At 33.2% G+C, this 17,594-nt stretch overlaps 1 protein-coding gene across 1 annotated transcript in view; it reads left to right on the forward strand.

Annotated features, from left to right (window-relative positions):
• The window catches only part of MALRD1 (MAM and LDL receptor class A domain containing 1), a 518,391-nt gene that overhangs the window by 193,815 nt on the left and 306,982 nt on the right, over positions 1-17,594 (forward strand). Inside the window, exons 24-25 of the mRNA XM_020872693.2 lie at positions 1,823-1,933; positions 6,164-6,377. Of these exons, the coding sequence (XP_020728352.2) occupies positions 1,823-1,933; positions 6,164-6,377 (325 nt within the window). The remainder of the gene's footprint in view (positions 1-1,822; positions 1,934-6,163; positions 6,378-17,594) is intronic.

Here is a 17,594-nt window from a genome sequence, read left to right on the forward strand (position 1 = left end):
CCCCCTAAATTAGATAAACATATCTTATTTTTAAAATGCTGTTACTTTTTTAATTGGAAATATGTTAAATTTATAAATCAATTTTGGAAGAATATTTTATTTATTATAGATGAGACTTCTCACCAAAAACAATTAAAGAGTTTGTTTGTGTGTTTGTATGTGTGCATATAATAACCTGAAAACATCCAGGTAGGCTTGTGGATTGAAGTTATAATTTACCTTTGTGTTACACTGATTCTTTAAAAATTGCTTTAGAGAAAACAATCAATACAACTGACTACAGGATTTCCATCAGAAAAATGAGAATTATTTACCAGGTGTATTTTGTGGTTGAGATTAATTGCCTGAAATAGGCTTTCATTTTTTTCAAAATATGATTTTACATTAGTAGATGAAAAATTATAAAACAGCCTTATTTTATAGGCAATTAATTATCAAATAATTACAGTGGTAATACATATGATCCATATTTTTGTGCATGGCTAAATAAAAGGACGTTAAATGTTGGTAGTATGTTATATGAACACATTTTTCTTTAGTGATTTGTATATAGAGCAGTATTCATACAAAGAAGACCTATTTCCTATACACTCATTTTAGTATCCTTCAAAAATGGTTTTTTATATTTTTTAGAAATTCTGTTTTCTTGACTTTAATATATTTAAAATTCAACTTGAATTTTATGGACCAAGAATTTAGTGGTATTTTTGCTAGCTGCATACTAATTTTTGTATGACTCTGAAAACTCTAACTTTGTAAAAATAACCATTTCTATTTAACATCTTTAAAAACCAATGATGAAAGCATTCAAAATTACCTTCACTCTCAAAAACCAAAACCTTCCCACACCCTTTATGTGAATAATAATTCCATTGTACATATCTGTATTGTTAAAAAGTAATGTTGTGATATTAATTAAATACATCATCTCATTCAGTTATTATAAAATGTGAAACTATTCTTCTCAGTTACTCCCTTGATGGTTCTTTTTGTGTCATCTAAATGAAGAGCCATGATTATTCATCTGCTGAGTCTCAATTCGCCTTTAGAACGAGGGCCCAGTAGTACTTGTGTGAGCATTCTAAGTCGCTTCAGTTGTGTCTAACTCTTTACAACACTATGGACCATAGCCTGCCAGGCTCCTCTGTCCATGGGATTCTCCAGGCAAGAATACTGGAGTGGGTTGCCATGCCCTCCTCCAGGGGATCTTCCTGACCCAGGAATCGAACCTGCATCCTTAAGTTTCTTGCACTGGCAGGTGGGTTCTTTACCACTAGTGGCAGCTGGGAAGCCCCCAGTAGTACTGGTGAGAGTTTGCTGGGTGGGGAACTCTTACTGGCTTAGATAAGAGGATGCCTGCTTGTATCACCCACATGTGCTGTTGGAGTTGAATTGGCTTCCATTGTAATTTCACCATCCCCACTGAACACAAGGTCATTCTCAAAACTATGTTTCAGTAAATAATCCTGTGCTTTTTGTGTGACTACATGAATGTTATTCAATATTGCGACTTCCAGTTGTTCCTGCTGTCAGATTTTAAAAGATAAGGTAGTTAAGAATTCTTAATTAAATGGTGCCCAGATACCTTCAGACTTGACTGACAGATATTCATGCACAACTTCATTACACAGAGCTAGTAAGGTACCCTGGGGGACTCAGTGCTGTTCTAGAAAACAAAGGTATCTAATGAAAAATGTCTGAGCTTTTCTCTCAGGGATTCATGTTGACATTAAAATGAAAAGAAATATTGGGGAAATTCTACATGTTTAAAATTTATCAAGGCACAGTGTTTCAATAGTTCTTACTTGATTTGTCTCTGCAGGTACTCAGCAAGAAAGACAATGTTACTTCTAAATTGTGGGCTCAAAGTGGACAGCAAGGTACACAATGGAAAAAAGTGGAGCTGTTTTTAGGTGTTCATTCCCATATACAGGTTTGTAATCCGAGTATTAAGATGATGATTGTTTGTTGGCTTTTTTTCTTTATTTCCTCTACCCCTGTCTTCCCATTCTGATATGTTATATGAATGCTTACCACTCCATATAGCATTTTCCATAAGGAATTTACAGTTCTGGATTGCCCTAATTTTGTTCCCAATGAGACAACCATATTTCTAGGAACATTTAATTTTAGTGACAACGATCATGCCTTCACAATCTCACACACCACTCTCTATTTTGCAAATATATTCTCAGAGACTGTAGAGTAATTACCTTCATTTATTTCAAACTTGATTAAAGAGACCTTTGAAAGTACAGTGCATTGTTGAACCTTATTAAAGAAAACAGGTTTACTTGACTGAAAAATATTTTGGGAAGTACAAAATTGTGTGATGCTGTATTTGTCTTCATGTAAAATACAATAATATTAGGGTAAGACCTGAAAGTAAAGGAAAAGAACTAATGATACCTAGATTAAAACATTTAACCCAAAAGTAATTATGTGACAAGATATTTAATGTGAATTTTATTTTTTATGGATTATCTGGCAAAAAAAAAGAGCTTCTAGGATGTGTTTTTTGCTTTTAGAGTTTTGTTTTGTCTGACATGAAGGGATATTTATTGGAAAATAATGCTTAACTGTTAAGATTTAGATTGGATAAGGGAAAGTGAGAATTCAGAGCCATTTATGTCATTTTTTTCTTAGTTTTAACTGCACAAGTCTGAATTCCTTGAATTTGCACCATGTATATAGATGGTATACTATCTTTGCTAATGATTGCATTTCCAGTCCTTTATATAACAGCAAATGTACTCAAATCAGCTGTGAATATTCAGTAACTGTATCAGCAGTCATGTGCCATATTTGATAGATCAGCCCATTTCAACTCCGATGGAAGCACAGGCTAGATATAGCTCTTTAAAGGCCCTGGTGCTTGTAACTTCCCTGACTGTTCAGTGGTTAAGATTTAGCCTTCTAATGCAGGTGGTATGGTTTCAATCCCTGGTAGGGGAGCTAAGATCCCGCATGCCTCCTGACCAGAAAGCCAAACATAAAACAGAAGCAGTATTGTAAAAAAAATTCAATAAAGACTTAAAGAAAAGGTAACATTTTAAAATAAATAAATAAAGGCATTGATTCAGCATTATCCCCAATTTCTTAGAATGTTAGGTATGATAAATCCATCTTGTTGGAACCTAGTTTTCTGAAGGGTCATTTGTAGATAATTTAGGAGATGGACAAGAAATAAGTTCAACTTGAGAATAAGAAAGATTGGACAGCAATATAGTGGCCTTGCACTGTGTGAAATTTATTATTGAAGGATCCTACCTGTTTAACCTTCAAGACCTTTTAACAGAGGCAAGAAGGATCATCAGCAAGAACATGTAGAAGGTTCAGCTGCTGCCAGGCATCAACTTCCACTTCAGGCAGTGGATTCTTAACTATTCTGTGCAAGTAGAATATTTGCATAGTAAAATCTTGTTCAAAACAACATTAAGAGGGATTTAAGCAGAGGTATCAATTATTAATTTAGTCTTTCTGAAATTTAATTTTTCATATATTGGAATTTGCAGAGGAATATCCTCATGTTGTTTGAACCTTAAGATGAAATTTTAATGGTTAATATTTGATATTTAATGTGATTCACTCATTCCTTCAATAAAAGCATATTAAGAACCTACTATGTGCAGGAAAGCACATTACTATGCACTAGAAATAGTGATGGAACATATGTATTGTCCATTCTTCTTCCATTTTTACAGTATCATTCTCTTTAGCATCAGAAACATGAGTGTCTTTAACCTTTGAGTAGAAGTATATAGTATTTGTAGAAATTAAATACTGAGTCAGCACTGGGTCATTTTCAGAGTTATATTTGAGAACCACAATTTAATCATAATCTTTAATTGTAATAATTTTATATTTAATCATGTGCATAACACTTACTAAATGCTAAGTACTCTTCTATGAATAAAAAATTTATTCCTGTAATGTTATAAGGAAATTACTATTATTATCTCCATTTTATAGATTAGAATACAGAAATACTTAGAAGTTGGGTAACTTGCCCTTTTTATTTAACTACACAATGGCAGTAATAGGCTTTAAGTACAGGCAGGTCAAGCGCAAGTCCATAATACAGATGCTATGCTTTGTTGCTTCCTATGTTTTGTAAAATAATTGCCCCAACTTTATTGTACTAGAAAAAATATACTTGTGCTTTTAAAAATGTTTAGTGACATTCAGCATTAAAATCTATGGAATCTAAACAAACATTGTGTGGAGTGTTGACAGGTAAGTGATAATTTGACCATTGGATTATGGCAAAGTACCCAAGGTTGTATCTATAGGATGACAAATATATGAATATTGAGATACTCTCAGAAATATATAATTTCTTAATCAGAAGCAATGCATTATGTATTTAAGAGGTCAGATACATCCAGTAATTGAATACCTGTTTCAGTTTGTATATCCATTTGTCTTGGGCTTAGTTTTTCTTATAATAAAGTTGTCTTTATAATTCTAATTTCACCTCTTCTTAATCACAGCCAAGCTCTTAATATATCTTAAAAATTTATTTTTCTTTTCCAGTACAACTACTATGAAAAAAAATAATTTTTTCCTTTTATGTAACTTTAATACATGAATTTATTGTATATAAAAATGTATATTTTTATCATGTAAAAGATGTGAATTTTAAGTTATTATCTTAAAAGGAAAACACTTAGGTTTTTCATATAGTATAAAAGTATATCATATCTTAAGGAAAAATTAATTACTTCTTTCAAGAAAAATAGTTGTTTAGATTTGGTAAAAAGATGTTTGAGAGTTTGATGACAATAAATAGGTATTTCTTATTAACTCATCTCTAATTGTCCTAAATTTGCTTTAAAATATATGACTATTTCCTGTTAACACACAAATGCATATTTAGCTTGCAGACAAATTTAATAGAAACTGTCTGAATTAGTTTCACTTAGAAAACTTTAGTGAGTACTGTTACTCCTATTTTCCATCATTTCCATCAAAATCTATAGAAGTGATATCTCACTGACCAACAGTGACACACTTGAGAATTTTGAGAATTAATTAAAGGCAAATCACAATTATTTCAAGTCCAAAGAGATGGCCAGTTTTTAAAAAATTCATAGTTTTGAGATTTGGTATGTTTTTGATAAACACTAGTTGAGTTGAATGGATCAGAAAAATGGTAAGAAGTGGATAAAATAAAAAAGAAAAGTATGCTTGTATCTTCTGTCTCTAGGTACATCCTGTCACCTGGCTGGCCTCCTCCTTCTATGTTCGTTGAGGCTCTCAAGTGCCCAGGTCTTGTTTTGGCCCTGAGATTTACAGAGGCAGCAGAGATAGGTGACTCCTGCCAGTTTCTTAGGCCCCATGTTCAAAAATCTAGACAAGAGGCAATAGTGTTGCTACTCACATGTTCTTACGTGCTGAGTATGGTACAGATCTTCAGTATCCCTCCAACTTCCTGGGCCAGTTTCACCATACGGATTGCAGGATTATTTTTATCAGATTCAAGCCTTGTGTTCTATACCGTGTTTACTGTTTGCCCCAGGTTTTGAATTCTATTTTTTTTTTCCATTTATTTTTATTAGTTGGAGGCTAATTACTTTACATCATTGCAGTGGTTTTTGTCATACATTGAAATGAATTCTATTTTTAAACTTTTAAACAACTTTTATTGGAGTGTATTGCTTTATAACGTTGTGTTAGTTCCTACCATAAAGCAAAGTGAATCAGCTCTATGTATGTATATATATTCCCTCAGTTTCGGATTTTCTTCCTATTTAGGTCATCATAGAGCATTGACAGAATTCCCCGTGCTATAAGGCAGATTTACATTAGTTACCTATTTTATACACGGTATCAAAAGTGTGTCCAAGCCCAGGTGGCTCCGTGGTGAAAAGTCTGCCTGCCATTGCAGGAGACATGGGTTTGACCCCTGGGTTGGGAAGATCACCTGGAGAGAGAAATGGCTACCCACTCCAGTATTCTTGCCTGAGAACTCCCATGGACAGAGAAGCCTGGAGGGCTGGAGTCCATGGTGTAGCAAGGGTCAACATGACTTGGCAATTCAACTACTTTGATAGTCTATGTACGTTGATCCCAGTCTCCCAAGTTTTGAATTCTTGATGAATGGGTCTACTGATGCTGTGTTGTTTTTTTTTAATTGTTGTTTTATTTTTTTCTTTTAAAGATTATCTTCAGGGCAAAACGTGGTATCAGTTACATAGGAGATGTAGCCGTGGATGATATTTCCTTTCAAGATTGTTCCCCACTTCTAAGCGCAGACAGAGCGTGTACTGCTCAAGAATTCACGTGTGCTAACAAGCACTGCATTGCCGAGGACAAGCTATGTGATTTTGTGAATGACTGTGCTGATAATTCAGATGAGACTCCTTTCATCTGTGGTGAGTGCACATGCTGTTTCCTTCTTGTCGTCTTTATCTCTACAGCCTCCCTCCCTGCGATGGGTTCATTGATGAAAAATACAGTGTGTATATAATTGGAGAAGCCTAGACAGGTAAGGTGGTTTAACCGTTCAAATACATTTTAATGATTCTGAATGCAATACTTAATTTACTTAAGTCATTTAAAAACTTAAGTTATTTGAAACTAGTCAGTGACTTTGTGTTAGTGTCTGAAGAACTGGAGGTTAACTGGAAAACAGATGTCTTCAAAGACAAACTGAATTGAAACAAGTATTTTCTACATGAAATAAATTTTGGAGAAGACAAGACAAACATCCATCAAAGCCAACTCATGCAGGGTTGATGAGCCTTGATGCTTTGATGTATTTCTGTGAATTGTCTTTCCCTTGAGTCAATTATGATCTGGGAGAAGTGGATTTAAAAAAAAATCCAGATAATGTATAAAATTATCTCCTAAGGGAAATATATATCACCTGTGTAATATTGTAAGGGATCAACTTGTAATAAACAGCACCTATTAAACCATCCTTAGCTAAATGGGCCATATGTGCTCATCCAGGGAAGTCCGTGAAATGGTGCAACAGAGTCCATTGTTGCCTCATTTCATTGCAAATGAGGGGAGGACAAATTGTCAAAATGAAGCTGACAAATTATTCCACTATTACTAGTAATAATTTCAGGGCTAGTGTGTTACAGTTTGATCTTTTTTATCTTTTGCCTCTTGAAACCAAATCTGGAATCACAAGAACAACTTCAGTATAATAAGAGCTCATGTTTATATAGAACTTTTAAGCCCTTTTATCTATGAATCTCTAATTGATCATCACAGAAACCCAAGGGGTAAGGGAGAAAGGTATTAATTATTAGTGATTTCCATGGATAAAGCTGCTGACAAGAATGGCTAAGATTAGGTCAAATTTCATAAAATTGGCACTGTCAGAGTTGAACCAAGTTTCCGAGTACTTTGGTTTATGATTCACTGCTTTGCCAAAGCTATAATACCATACCACCTCTATGTACAGCTGAATCTTAGGAAAACCAAAGATCTTATAGATGTAGAAATCTTGTTTCTATCTGATAACTGCTTCCTCAGTTGTGGATTATGTTTTATAATATCCATTGTTACTATTATAGAAACCAAGCAAAACTGTTTGGCTAATCTTATATTCTTAATTAATATTTATCTGTATCTTATGAATATTTTTTGCTGCATTTTAGTCATTTTCTGCTTTGAATGCTTTTCCATTTCCTTCATTGTCATTTTCATATGAGTATCTCACAAATTTGTTAGGTTATCAGTCAAACAGAACAGATATTATGTTCTTGAATTTTATTTGCAATGTTGCCAATTTATATCTTTCCCAAGGTATGATTTAATGCATTTTTTTAGTGTTTACAGTAACATTTTATTTCTGGCTGAATTTTACTCTTTGTGTTTAGATAATACTGTTTTGAATATTTCTAGGCATCTTCTATCTGTGTTTGGGAGGGGATACTGATATGCTGGGAGGGTCAGAGAAATGCACTGAAATTTGTTGTCTTGGTAGCTCTTTTGTATGGAAAACTAAAGACAAAAATCATTATAAGCCTTTGGAGGGAAAGTTGTATCAGAAGGTGCTTTTTGGTGAACTAATTTCCCAGTCTCTCTATGATTTGAATGGGCTATGATATCAGTAATACTGGAGTAGAAAGGTGAATTAGTTCCCGATATTACATAAGAATATTTTTTCAGCTCCTTGGAAAAAATAACCAACAACTTACAGCAAACCTTAAAAAAAAAAAAACCAAAAAATCCACATTTCAACATTGAATTTTATTACATGAACATGATTTCTTTTTATATAGCACTGCTTATTTTATTATGTATTTAAAAACTTCAATTGTATTCCTATATTAATGGTTTTAAATGTTTTCCTTACAAGTGGCTAGAACCTGCTGTATGAATAATTAGTGTGGTTATTTTTCCTCCATATACTATAAACTTTGATGTTTTAATTAGACCCAGAAGAATAGGAAGAAAAGCTTTAAAAAAATCACCATAGCAACTGATTTCAGAAGTTTGACTGACAACCAACCAGGAATTTAGCCTTAAGTTTCATGATCTTTGGAACTTGTATGTGCTTCTTTTGTTTCTTTCTTTTTATTTATTTACTTTTTGAGATGCTAAGTAAAGGCTGAACAAATATAACAACTTTAATAAAACTTCTAAAATATAATTTGGTATAAATGTACCACTTAAGAATAGAAAAAAAAAAAGAAAACAACTGAGCTATTTTTTAAAGATGTAGACTATTTCTGACAGAGGAAAATAAAATAATCCTTTATAAAACAAAGGATTTTCTGTAGAGCAATATAGGCTCAGAAAGCAAAATTTGGCTGAAAATTGAAATATTACTTTTTATTTTATGATATAAAATACAGGACATAGTCCAAAAGAAAATGATTTGTGTATCTGAGAAATCTGAAATCTTAAACATTTTTTTTCCCATTGATATAGAGGCTTCTTTTCCTATATATTCCAATTAGCATATTTATTGTTGGTATGCAACTAAGAGTATCTCAGGGAAACTCAAAATAATTTAATTCTGAACTGTGATTAGCAAAGATACAGGATATTTGACCAGCATAATTATTTAATAATCTGAACTTAATGGGCACTTGTATTAATAATGTGTATTTCTAACTGCAGACATCTATTTCAAGTACATACAAAATTATTAAACACTAAATAAATGTCAGTAATTTTAAGTGGATTAAAGTGACATGGATTAATCCTTTAAATTAGTCTGGAAATCAGTTCTATGGCAAAAGCTAGAAAAATCCTTGTTACTTAGAAGACATGTTTAATAACCCATGGCTCCCCCCTAAAAAATTACAGTAAAAGTTAGAATATGTTAAATAAATAATAGCAATAATGCAATAAAAAACCTGTGGTATTTAGATAAGAAAGTGCTTAGTGAAAATTTTATGTACTTAAATTATTACATTAGAAATCAATTAGCTTGCAATGCAAATTAATGGAATAGACCACAAATGTCAGATAGAGAGAAATTGGAAAGACTGATAACATTTTCAAGACTCCATCAAGAATGAGCAAGAGAGGTAGAGAAGACAGAAGTCACACAGAATGTGTGTGTCTGTGTGTGTGTATATCACAGAGGGTGGCAGAGGTGGGAAATGATATATTTTGTATGAGAAACTATAGAGTAAATTAAAGGAGATAAAAAACGGAGAGCAAATTGCAATATTAGGGAGCTTAGGATAGGTACAAAAAAATAAAAAGGAAAAAAACCTTGTTTCCTTGTAATGAGAACTCTTAGGATCTAATCTCTTTATTTCAAATATACCATACAACAGTGCTAGCTGTAGTCCTCATGTTGTGTGTTAAGCCCTAGTGTTTATCTTACAACCTGAGGGTGATCTGGGACTTAACTGACACTCATTCCCCTTCCCCACCTTTTTAAAAGTTATCGTCATCCTAATGTGTATGAAGCAGACTGTTATTGTGGTTTTGATTTGTCCTTCCCTAATTACTAACAGTCTTAATCATCTTTACTTGTGTTTAATGGCTCTTTGCATGTCTTCTTTGGATAAATGTGTATTGAAGTCCTTTGTGCTTTTCTTTATAGGATTGTGTACTTTTTCGTTGTTGAGTTGTAGGAGTTATCTATATGGATATTAAGCCATTATTGAATATATGATTTTCAAATACTTTTTTCTCATTCCGTAGGCTGTCTTTTTAAATTTTCAATAGAATTTATTTTTTAAAGAACTTGTGTGTTCACAGCAAAACTAACTCCCATACATGCACAGCCTCCCTTTGACTAACATGTTGCCTACCAGAGGGTTGATTTGTTACACTGGAGTTGTCATTATCACCACAGTCCATAGTTTACCTTAGGGTTCCCTCTTGGTGAAAGAAGACCAAGTGTTAGACACTTGGAGATAAACAGTAAATCAAACTCTTATACTCAGTTACTTAATAGTAGCCTTACTAAATTCATTACCAATATTTTTAAACACATTTTTTCTTATTGGATGCAATGTTTTTAAAAATATCACTTTTTAATGTTACATTTATGTGCAATTTAACACTGCTGAAAATTTCCCTAAACTCAGTTACTCAAATTTTGGTCCACAGACAAATGCCATTTTTATTATAATTCAGGCTCCACCCCAGACTTATAGATTATAAACTGCATTTTAACAAATATATATATATATATATATGTATACACACACACACACTAAAATTTGAGAAACACTCATTTAAACAGACAAACATTTGAAAAAGTTTTCTGGTGAGAAGAGAGAGCTATGATTTTATTCTTTATTGACATATACAAATATATCAGGATTTGTATAAGGGCAATAATTAATGTTTTAAATATGGAAAGTGATTCTGTATATTTTAATGAATTTAATTGATTCATTCATATTCTAGTCAAGATTTAATGGCTGTATATATATTTAATTGCCTGATATAATTTATTGGTGATTTTAAGAAATGTTAAAGAATGAACATTTGTGTATTTATTCAGAAATATTTATTGAGTGTCTATCATGTGTGAGGGTTTCTTCTAGCTATTTGGATTACTGCTATGAACAGTACAGACAAATTTCCTGCTCTCATGAAGCTTGCATTATGGATGGAGGTAGTGTAGGTGGACACAGACAGAACAGAGTTAGTAAGGTAACACGGGACATTCATAAGGATAAGTGCTCTGGCAAAAAAGTAAAACAGGGGAAAATGAGAAAGAAAATGCTTGTAGTGATGATTACAGTTTTAAGCAGGGCCATCAGAGAAGTTCTCACTGAGAAACTGACATTTAAATGAAGAATGAAAAAACAGTGGGTTTGAGCCGAGTGATATTTGCTGTATTTGAATGATTTTTTAAAAAATTAAAGAATGTTTTAAAAGCCAGCAATAACCAAAACACAGCCATTTCTGTATCATCACCACATCACTAACAATTTCCTTTGATTTCTGTAAATGTATAACTGTAATTCCCCTAAACAGTTATCCTTCCTTTGAGTTGGCTCATTTACATCCTGAATGTTATTTCTCATTTGTTATAGCAGAATTCTTTCTCCTTTTAAGTAAACTGATGAATGTTGGAGGGAGAAGGGGCTACTGTTTAATGCTATTATATATATATATTATATTATTATAATATTATATTTATATATATATACAAAACATTATTTATTATATTATATTTATTTATATATATATATATATATATATATATATAAAGCATTTTACTCTCTGTAAGGTTATATTAGGGCTTCCCTGGTGGCTCAGATGATAAAGAATCTGCCTGCAATGCAGGAGACCTGGGTTCAAACCCTGGGTCGGGAAGATACCCTGGAGAAAGGAATAAGGAGTAGTAACCCACTCCAGTATTCTTGCCTGGAGAATCCCCATGGACAGAGAAGCCTGGTGAGCTACAGTCCATGGGGTCACAAAGAGTCAGACATGACTGAGTGACTCACACATACACACACAAGGTTATATTATGAATGTTATGTCTCCATCAACACTGGGCATCTCTAACATTAGTATAAGTGACCTGGAGTGAAAACAAAGAAAAATAAGACATTACATGAAGAATTGTTGAGCTTCTTGTCTAGCTAGAGAAATAGGTACCTAAACATTCACAGTGTGAATGGGCATTAGAGTAAGTACAAAGCATTTTTGAATGGATAAAAGTGGCAGAGAATATATAAATATGTATTTATATTTAATAAATACAAATATATAAATATATAGTCCCAACATGAACTTTCATAAATTTTACCTCACCTTGAAAACAACTGGTATATTTTCAGAGACTTTATTCATCATGCACTATGAATAGCTTTTGTTTTCTTTGGGAGATTATGTTAGAAAGTAGGTCAGGTATCATAATGTTAATAAACCAGGCCTTCTGTGAAGGATCAGCTATCTTAAGCTTCAGGAATTCATTATTCACAGGCTGTAGTCAAGTGACTGGAGCTCAGGAAGCTTTCATTGTCTTTCCAAAATTATTGACACTGATCCCCACTCTCACCAACTCAGTTTTGCAAGTGACATGCATTAGAATAATTTTTTCCAAATTATGAAATCAGGTAGTCATCAGGGAAGACAAACTTCTATGTGAGGTGTTTCTCCGGATCCTGCAGTGTGAATTTTCAAAAAGCTGATACTATAAATAGAATTTTTCCAAATTCCTTATGCCCCCAATTTTTTTAGTATGGAAACCAATATACTCTTTGTAGAACAATTGTTTTGTGACTGTGAAACAGTTTGGAAACTATTTGTAGAATTTATTACCATTATTTTAACAAAATAAGGTGATAGAAAGGATATCATATCACAATTTCTGATTGATATAACACAATAATAATTGACAGATACCATTCGCTTTTTTGAAATTTCAGCTTTGAAATATTAATGAATTAATCAGAATACATAGGTATTACAGAGAAATTCTGTTAGCCTTCATGCAGTTTCCCTCAGTGGTGACAGCTTATGTAACATATAACATCAAGACTAGGAAACTGACATTGGTTTAATGTGTATGTCTCGTTCTCTGGCATTTTATTATATGTGGAGACTCCTGTAATCATCTGTGTAATTAAACTTTTCCATCTCCACCGAAATCCCCCCTGAGGTCTTCCTTTGCAGTTATATTTACTCCTATCATTCCAAACCTGGGAAACCACTACTTTGTTCTCTACCTCATAGTTTGTCATCTTGAGAAAGTTATGTACATGTGTAAATATGCCATGTGACCTTTGGAGATTGTTTTTTATTTCATTCAGCATAATCCCCTTGAGAGCCATCCAAGTTGCTGTGTGTTTATTTTTTCCTTTTTATTGCTGACTTATGTTCCACTATGTGGAATGTACATAGTTCCGCTTAGTACCATTTTCCAGAGTGGCTATACCATTTTATGTTACCACCAGCAATGTGTGAGAGATCTGGTTTGTCTACGTTGTTGTGAGCATTTGGTATTGTAACTGTTTTGTTTTTATTTTTGCTCTTCCTATCAGTATGGAGTATCTCATCATGATATTTATTTGCATTTTCCCCAGTAGTTCATGGGAAATATCTTCTCACATGTTTCTCTGTCATCTGTCTGTTGTCTTTGGTGAAATGTTTCTTCATGTCTTTCTCCCCCATTTTCTAAGCAGATTTTTTTCAAACTGCTGGGTTTTCAGAGTTCATATGTTATAGATGTAAGTCCTTTGGCTGATATGACTGGCACATTACATAGTGTGGCATTTAGTGGCACTAAGCTTTAGATTGTTTTTATGATATCTTTACAGGGAAAGAGTAAGCTGTTTTGTTTTGATGAAGTTCAATTTATTGATCTTTCCCTTTTGGGATCATGCTTTTGATATGGTAAAAACAATTCACTGAGTTTTAGATTCCAGATTTTTTTTTTCTAAAAGTATAGTATTATATTGTACATTTAAATGTATGCTCCATTTTGTTAGTTTTTTATGTAAGATGTGAGATTTAGGGCAGATTTTTAATTTTTTGCAAATAGTTATCCAGTTGCTTCATCATCATTAACAAAACTGACCTCCCTTCCTATAACTGTATTTGCATATTTGTCAAATGTTAATTGGTTGTACTTGTGTGAAACTATTTTTGAGTTCTCTATTCTGTTTCGTTGATCCCTGTGTCTGTTCCATCATCAATTCCACATGGTCTTAGGAACTAAAGCTTTATCATAAGTCCTGAAATTAGGTGGAGCAAGTCCTTCTATGTTATTTTTCTTTTTCAACTAAATAGCATCAGTTATTCCAGTTTCTTCGGCTTTGCTTTTGCATTAAAAAAAAATCATCTATATATCTAACAAAAGTGAAATAATTTTGATAAGAATTTTATTAAACACATATATCAGTTTGGGAGAAATAAGACTTTTAATAGGATGAGTGTTCCAATGCATGAGCCGTTTGTCTCTCTCCATTATTAAGACTTAGATTTCTTTCACCCATGTTTTGTAGTTTTCAGCTTATAAGTCCTGTACATATTTTATAAGATTTGTACCTAAGCATTTCACTTTTAAAGGATTACAAATAGAATTATATTTAAAAGTTTGATTTCTACCTATTCATTGATGCTATATAAAGTTCAGTTAATTTATACAGTTAATATTGTATGTATTGATCATATAGATCAATAGATTATATATCCTTCACACTTGTTCAGTCACTAAGTAGTGTCTGATTCTTTGCCAACCCGTGGACTGCAGCACACCAGGCTTCTCTGTCCTCCACTATTTCCCAAGTTTGCTATATTCATTTCCATTTGGTAGGTGATGCTATCTGACTGTCTCATCCTCTGCACCCCCACCCACCTCCACCCTTTGCCTTCAATCTTTCCCAGTATCAGGGGGTTTTCCAGTGAGTCGGCTCTTCACATCAGGTGGCCAAAGTATTGGTACTTAAACATCAGTCCTTCCAATGAATATTCAGTATTGATTTCCTGTAGGATTGACTGGTTTGATCTCCTTGCAGCCCAAGGGCCTCTCAAGAGTCTTCTCCAACACCGCAACACCGCTCAGCCTTCTTTGTGGTCCAACTCTCACGTCCATACATGACTGCTGGGAAAACCATAGCTTTGACTATACAGACCTTTGTCAGCAAAGTGATGTCTTTGCTTTTTAATATGCTGTCTAGGTTTGTCATAGCTTTCCTTCCAATGAGCAGGCAATTTTTAATTTCATGGCTGAATGAAACTTCAGGTGTATTTCTGCTAAAATTCATAATCTGAATCTAATCACCAGGATTCCTCAGACAAACCTGAAGTCAAGAGCTTGCTAAAATAACTGGCCTGGCCTCATGTAACATAGCCAGACAAAAGAAAAAAAAGAAAGGATGAAAAACTCTTGTAGATAAGAAAATAAAAGTTCATGACAACTTAATACAATGTGTGATCTAACTTGGATCAGATTTTGAACCAAGGAGAATGATAATTATAAAGGACTTAGGCAGGATAATTGACAAGTTGAAATATGAACTGTGCATTAGATATTAGTATTAGTGTTACATTTTCTGGTTTTGTGATTTTTCTGTGGTTATGTAAGAAAACATCTTTGTTTATAAGAAAGACACATGAAAATATTGATAAAGTGATGCTATATCTCTGTTATTTTCAGATTTTTCTGAAAATTCTTATATAGATATGCATATGCATGTATAGATAGAACAAATGGGGAAATGCAGATATGTGATAATTAAGTTAAAGAGTAGACAGAAAATACTTATACAATTCTTATAACTTTTCTACAAGCTTGAAATTATTTCAAAATAAAATATTGCAAAGAATAGCATCATATTAAGACAATCAAGAGAAAGAAATACTAACTTGGAAACAAAACCAATTCAAGCGATAAATACAAGAATATGTAATTTTTAAAAGTAGACAAAACACCATTTTTTTAATTTTAAAAAAGGAAAAACACATACAAGTGTAGGTTTGCTTAAGGGAAATTAATAAGCATATGGAAACTAATAACTGTGCTAGTTTGAAAATGTTAGTGAAATGGTTAGTTTTTTCACAGAAAAATGACCAAAATTAAACTAATGAAGCAGAAAACCTGACTAGACCATTAACTATCAAATAAAGTTATCAACAAATGTCCTCCAATATTGTCTCCTGGGATAGTTACTGCTGAGTTTTTAATGAATTGATAATGCCCAAAGAAACTATTCCAACCATATGAAATGATAGAATTTATTTTATGAAGCTAATACATCACTGATAATGAAGACTCCGGAAATTAGAAAAGAAAACGAAAGTTAAACCTCCTTGTGAATATAAATGTGCAAAACTTAAAACACCAGCAAACTAAATTCAGTAACAACCATATACACTGAGATGAGAATCTTACATTTTAAAAATGTTTTAATGTAGCAGACTGTTAATGTAACCAAGGCACTGAAAACTGTCACAGTAAACTGATAGGTGCTGAAAATATTCTCTGAAATTTAACAACCATTTCTTATAACATATACAGAATGGTGTTCCTTTAACAAGTTAAAAATGGCCTATCAAATTAAAGATGGAAACAGTAGAAATATTCCCAGTAAAACCAAGATCATGTCAAGAATATCCATTACTGATATTATTATTTGTACTCTTTGTGATTCTGCTTAATATGGTAGGACATAAAATGAAATACGGAAACATCAAATTATATTTTCTTTTTATTGAATTATAATTAGCATATAATATTATGTTTCAGGTGTCCAACATAATGATTCAGTATAAAGTATGTATTGCAAAATGATCACCATGTTAAGTCTACTTAATATCCAATCCCATACATAGTTACTCATTTTGTATGTGTGTGTGAGGAGAATTTTTAAGATCTTCTGTCTTAGCAATTTGTGATTATTTTCCAGTGATATGGTGTTGTGCTTTAAAACCTGTAAACGTTTCCGTATTAGGTAGTATAGTGTTTCCCTTTAAATTCCGATTAGAACCTATGAATGCGACCTGATGTGGAAACAGAGTCTGTGCAGATGTAGCGAATTAAAATGAAGTCATACTGGATTAGGGGGGCTCGAATCCTGTGATTGCTGTCCCTATAAGAAGAGAGAAATAGGAACAGGGACCCCCAGAGGGAAGATGATGTGATAACACACAGGGTGAATGCCATGTGAGTGGAGTGGTGTGGACAAGACAAGGCATGCTCAGATTGCCAGTAACTACCTGTGTATTTACGAAGACGAAAGAAAGGATACGCCCCTAGGGCCAATAGACAGGGCCTGGTGCCGCCGACACCTTGATTTCAGATCTTTAACCTGAGAAACTGAGTCAATTTCTGTTGTTTAAAACCACCACCTTTGTTGTACTTTGTTACAGCAGCCCTAAGAAACAAATACAATTCTTCAAGGAAAGTGCCCCACTCAGAACAGGTGGAAACTAACTTCTTTAAGTTTGCTTTTTGCTAGTTTTTTGAAAAAATTGTTATAGTATAATTTTATCAGTTCAGTTCAGTTGCTCAGTCCTTTCTGACTCTTTGCGACCCTATGGACTGCAGCATGTCAGACTTCCCTGTCCATCACCAACTCCCAGAGTTTACTCAATCTCATGTCCATCAAGTCGGTGACGCCATCCAACCATTTCAGCCTCTGTCATCCCCTTCTGCCTTCAATCGCTCCCAGAATCAGGGTCTTTTCCAGTGAGTCAGT

This window comes from Odocoileus virginianus, chromosome 9 (assembly GCF_023699985.2).
Source record: "Odocoileus virginianus isolate 20LAN1187 ecotype Illinois chromosome 9, Ovbor_1.2, whole genome shotgun sequence".
Lineage (NCBI taxonomy): Eukaryota > Metazoa > Chordata > Mammalia > Artiodactyla > Cervidae > Odocoileus > Odocoileus virginianus.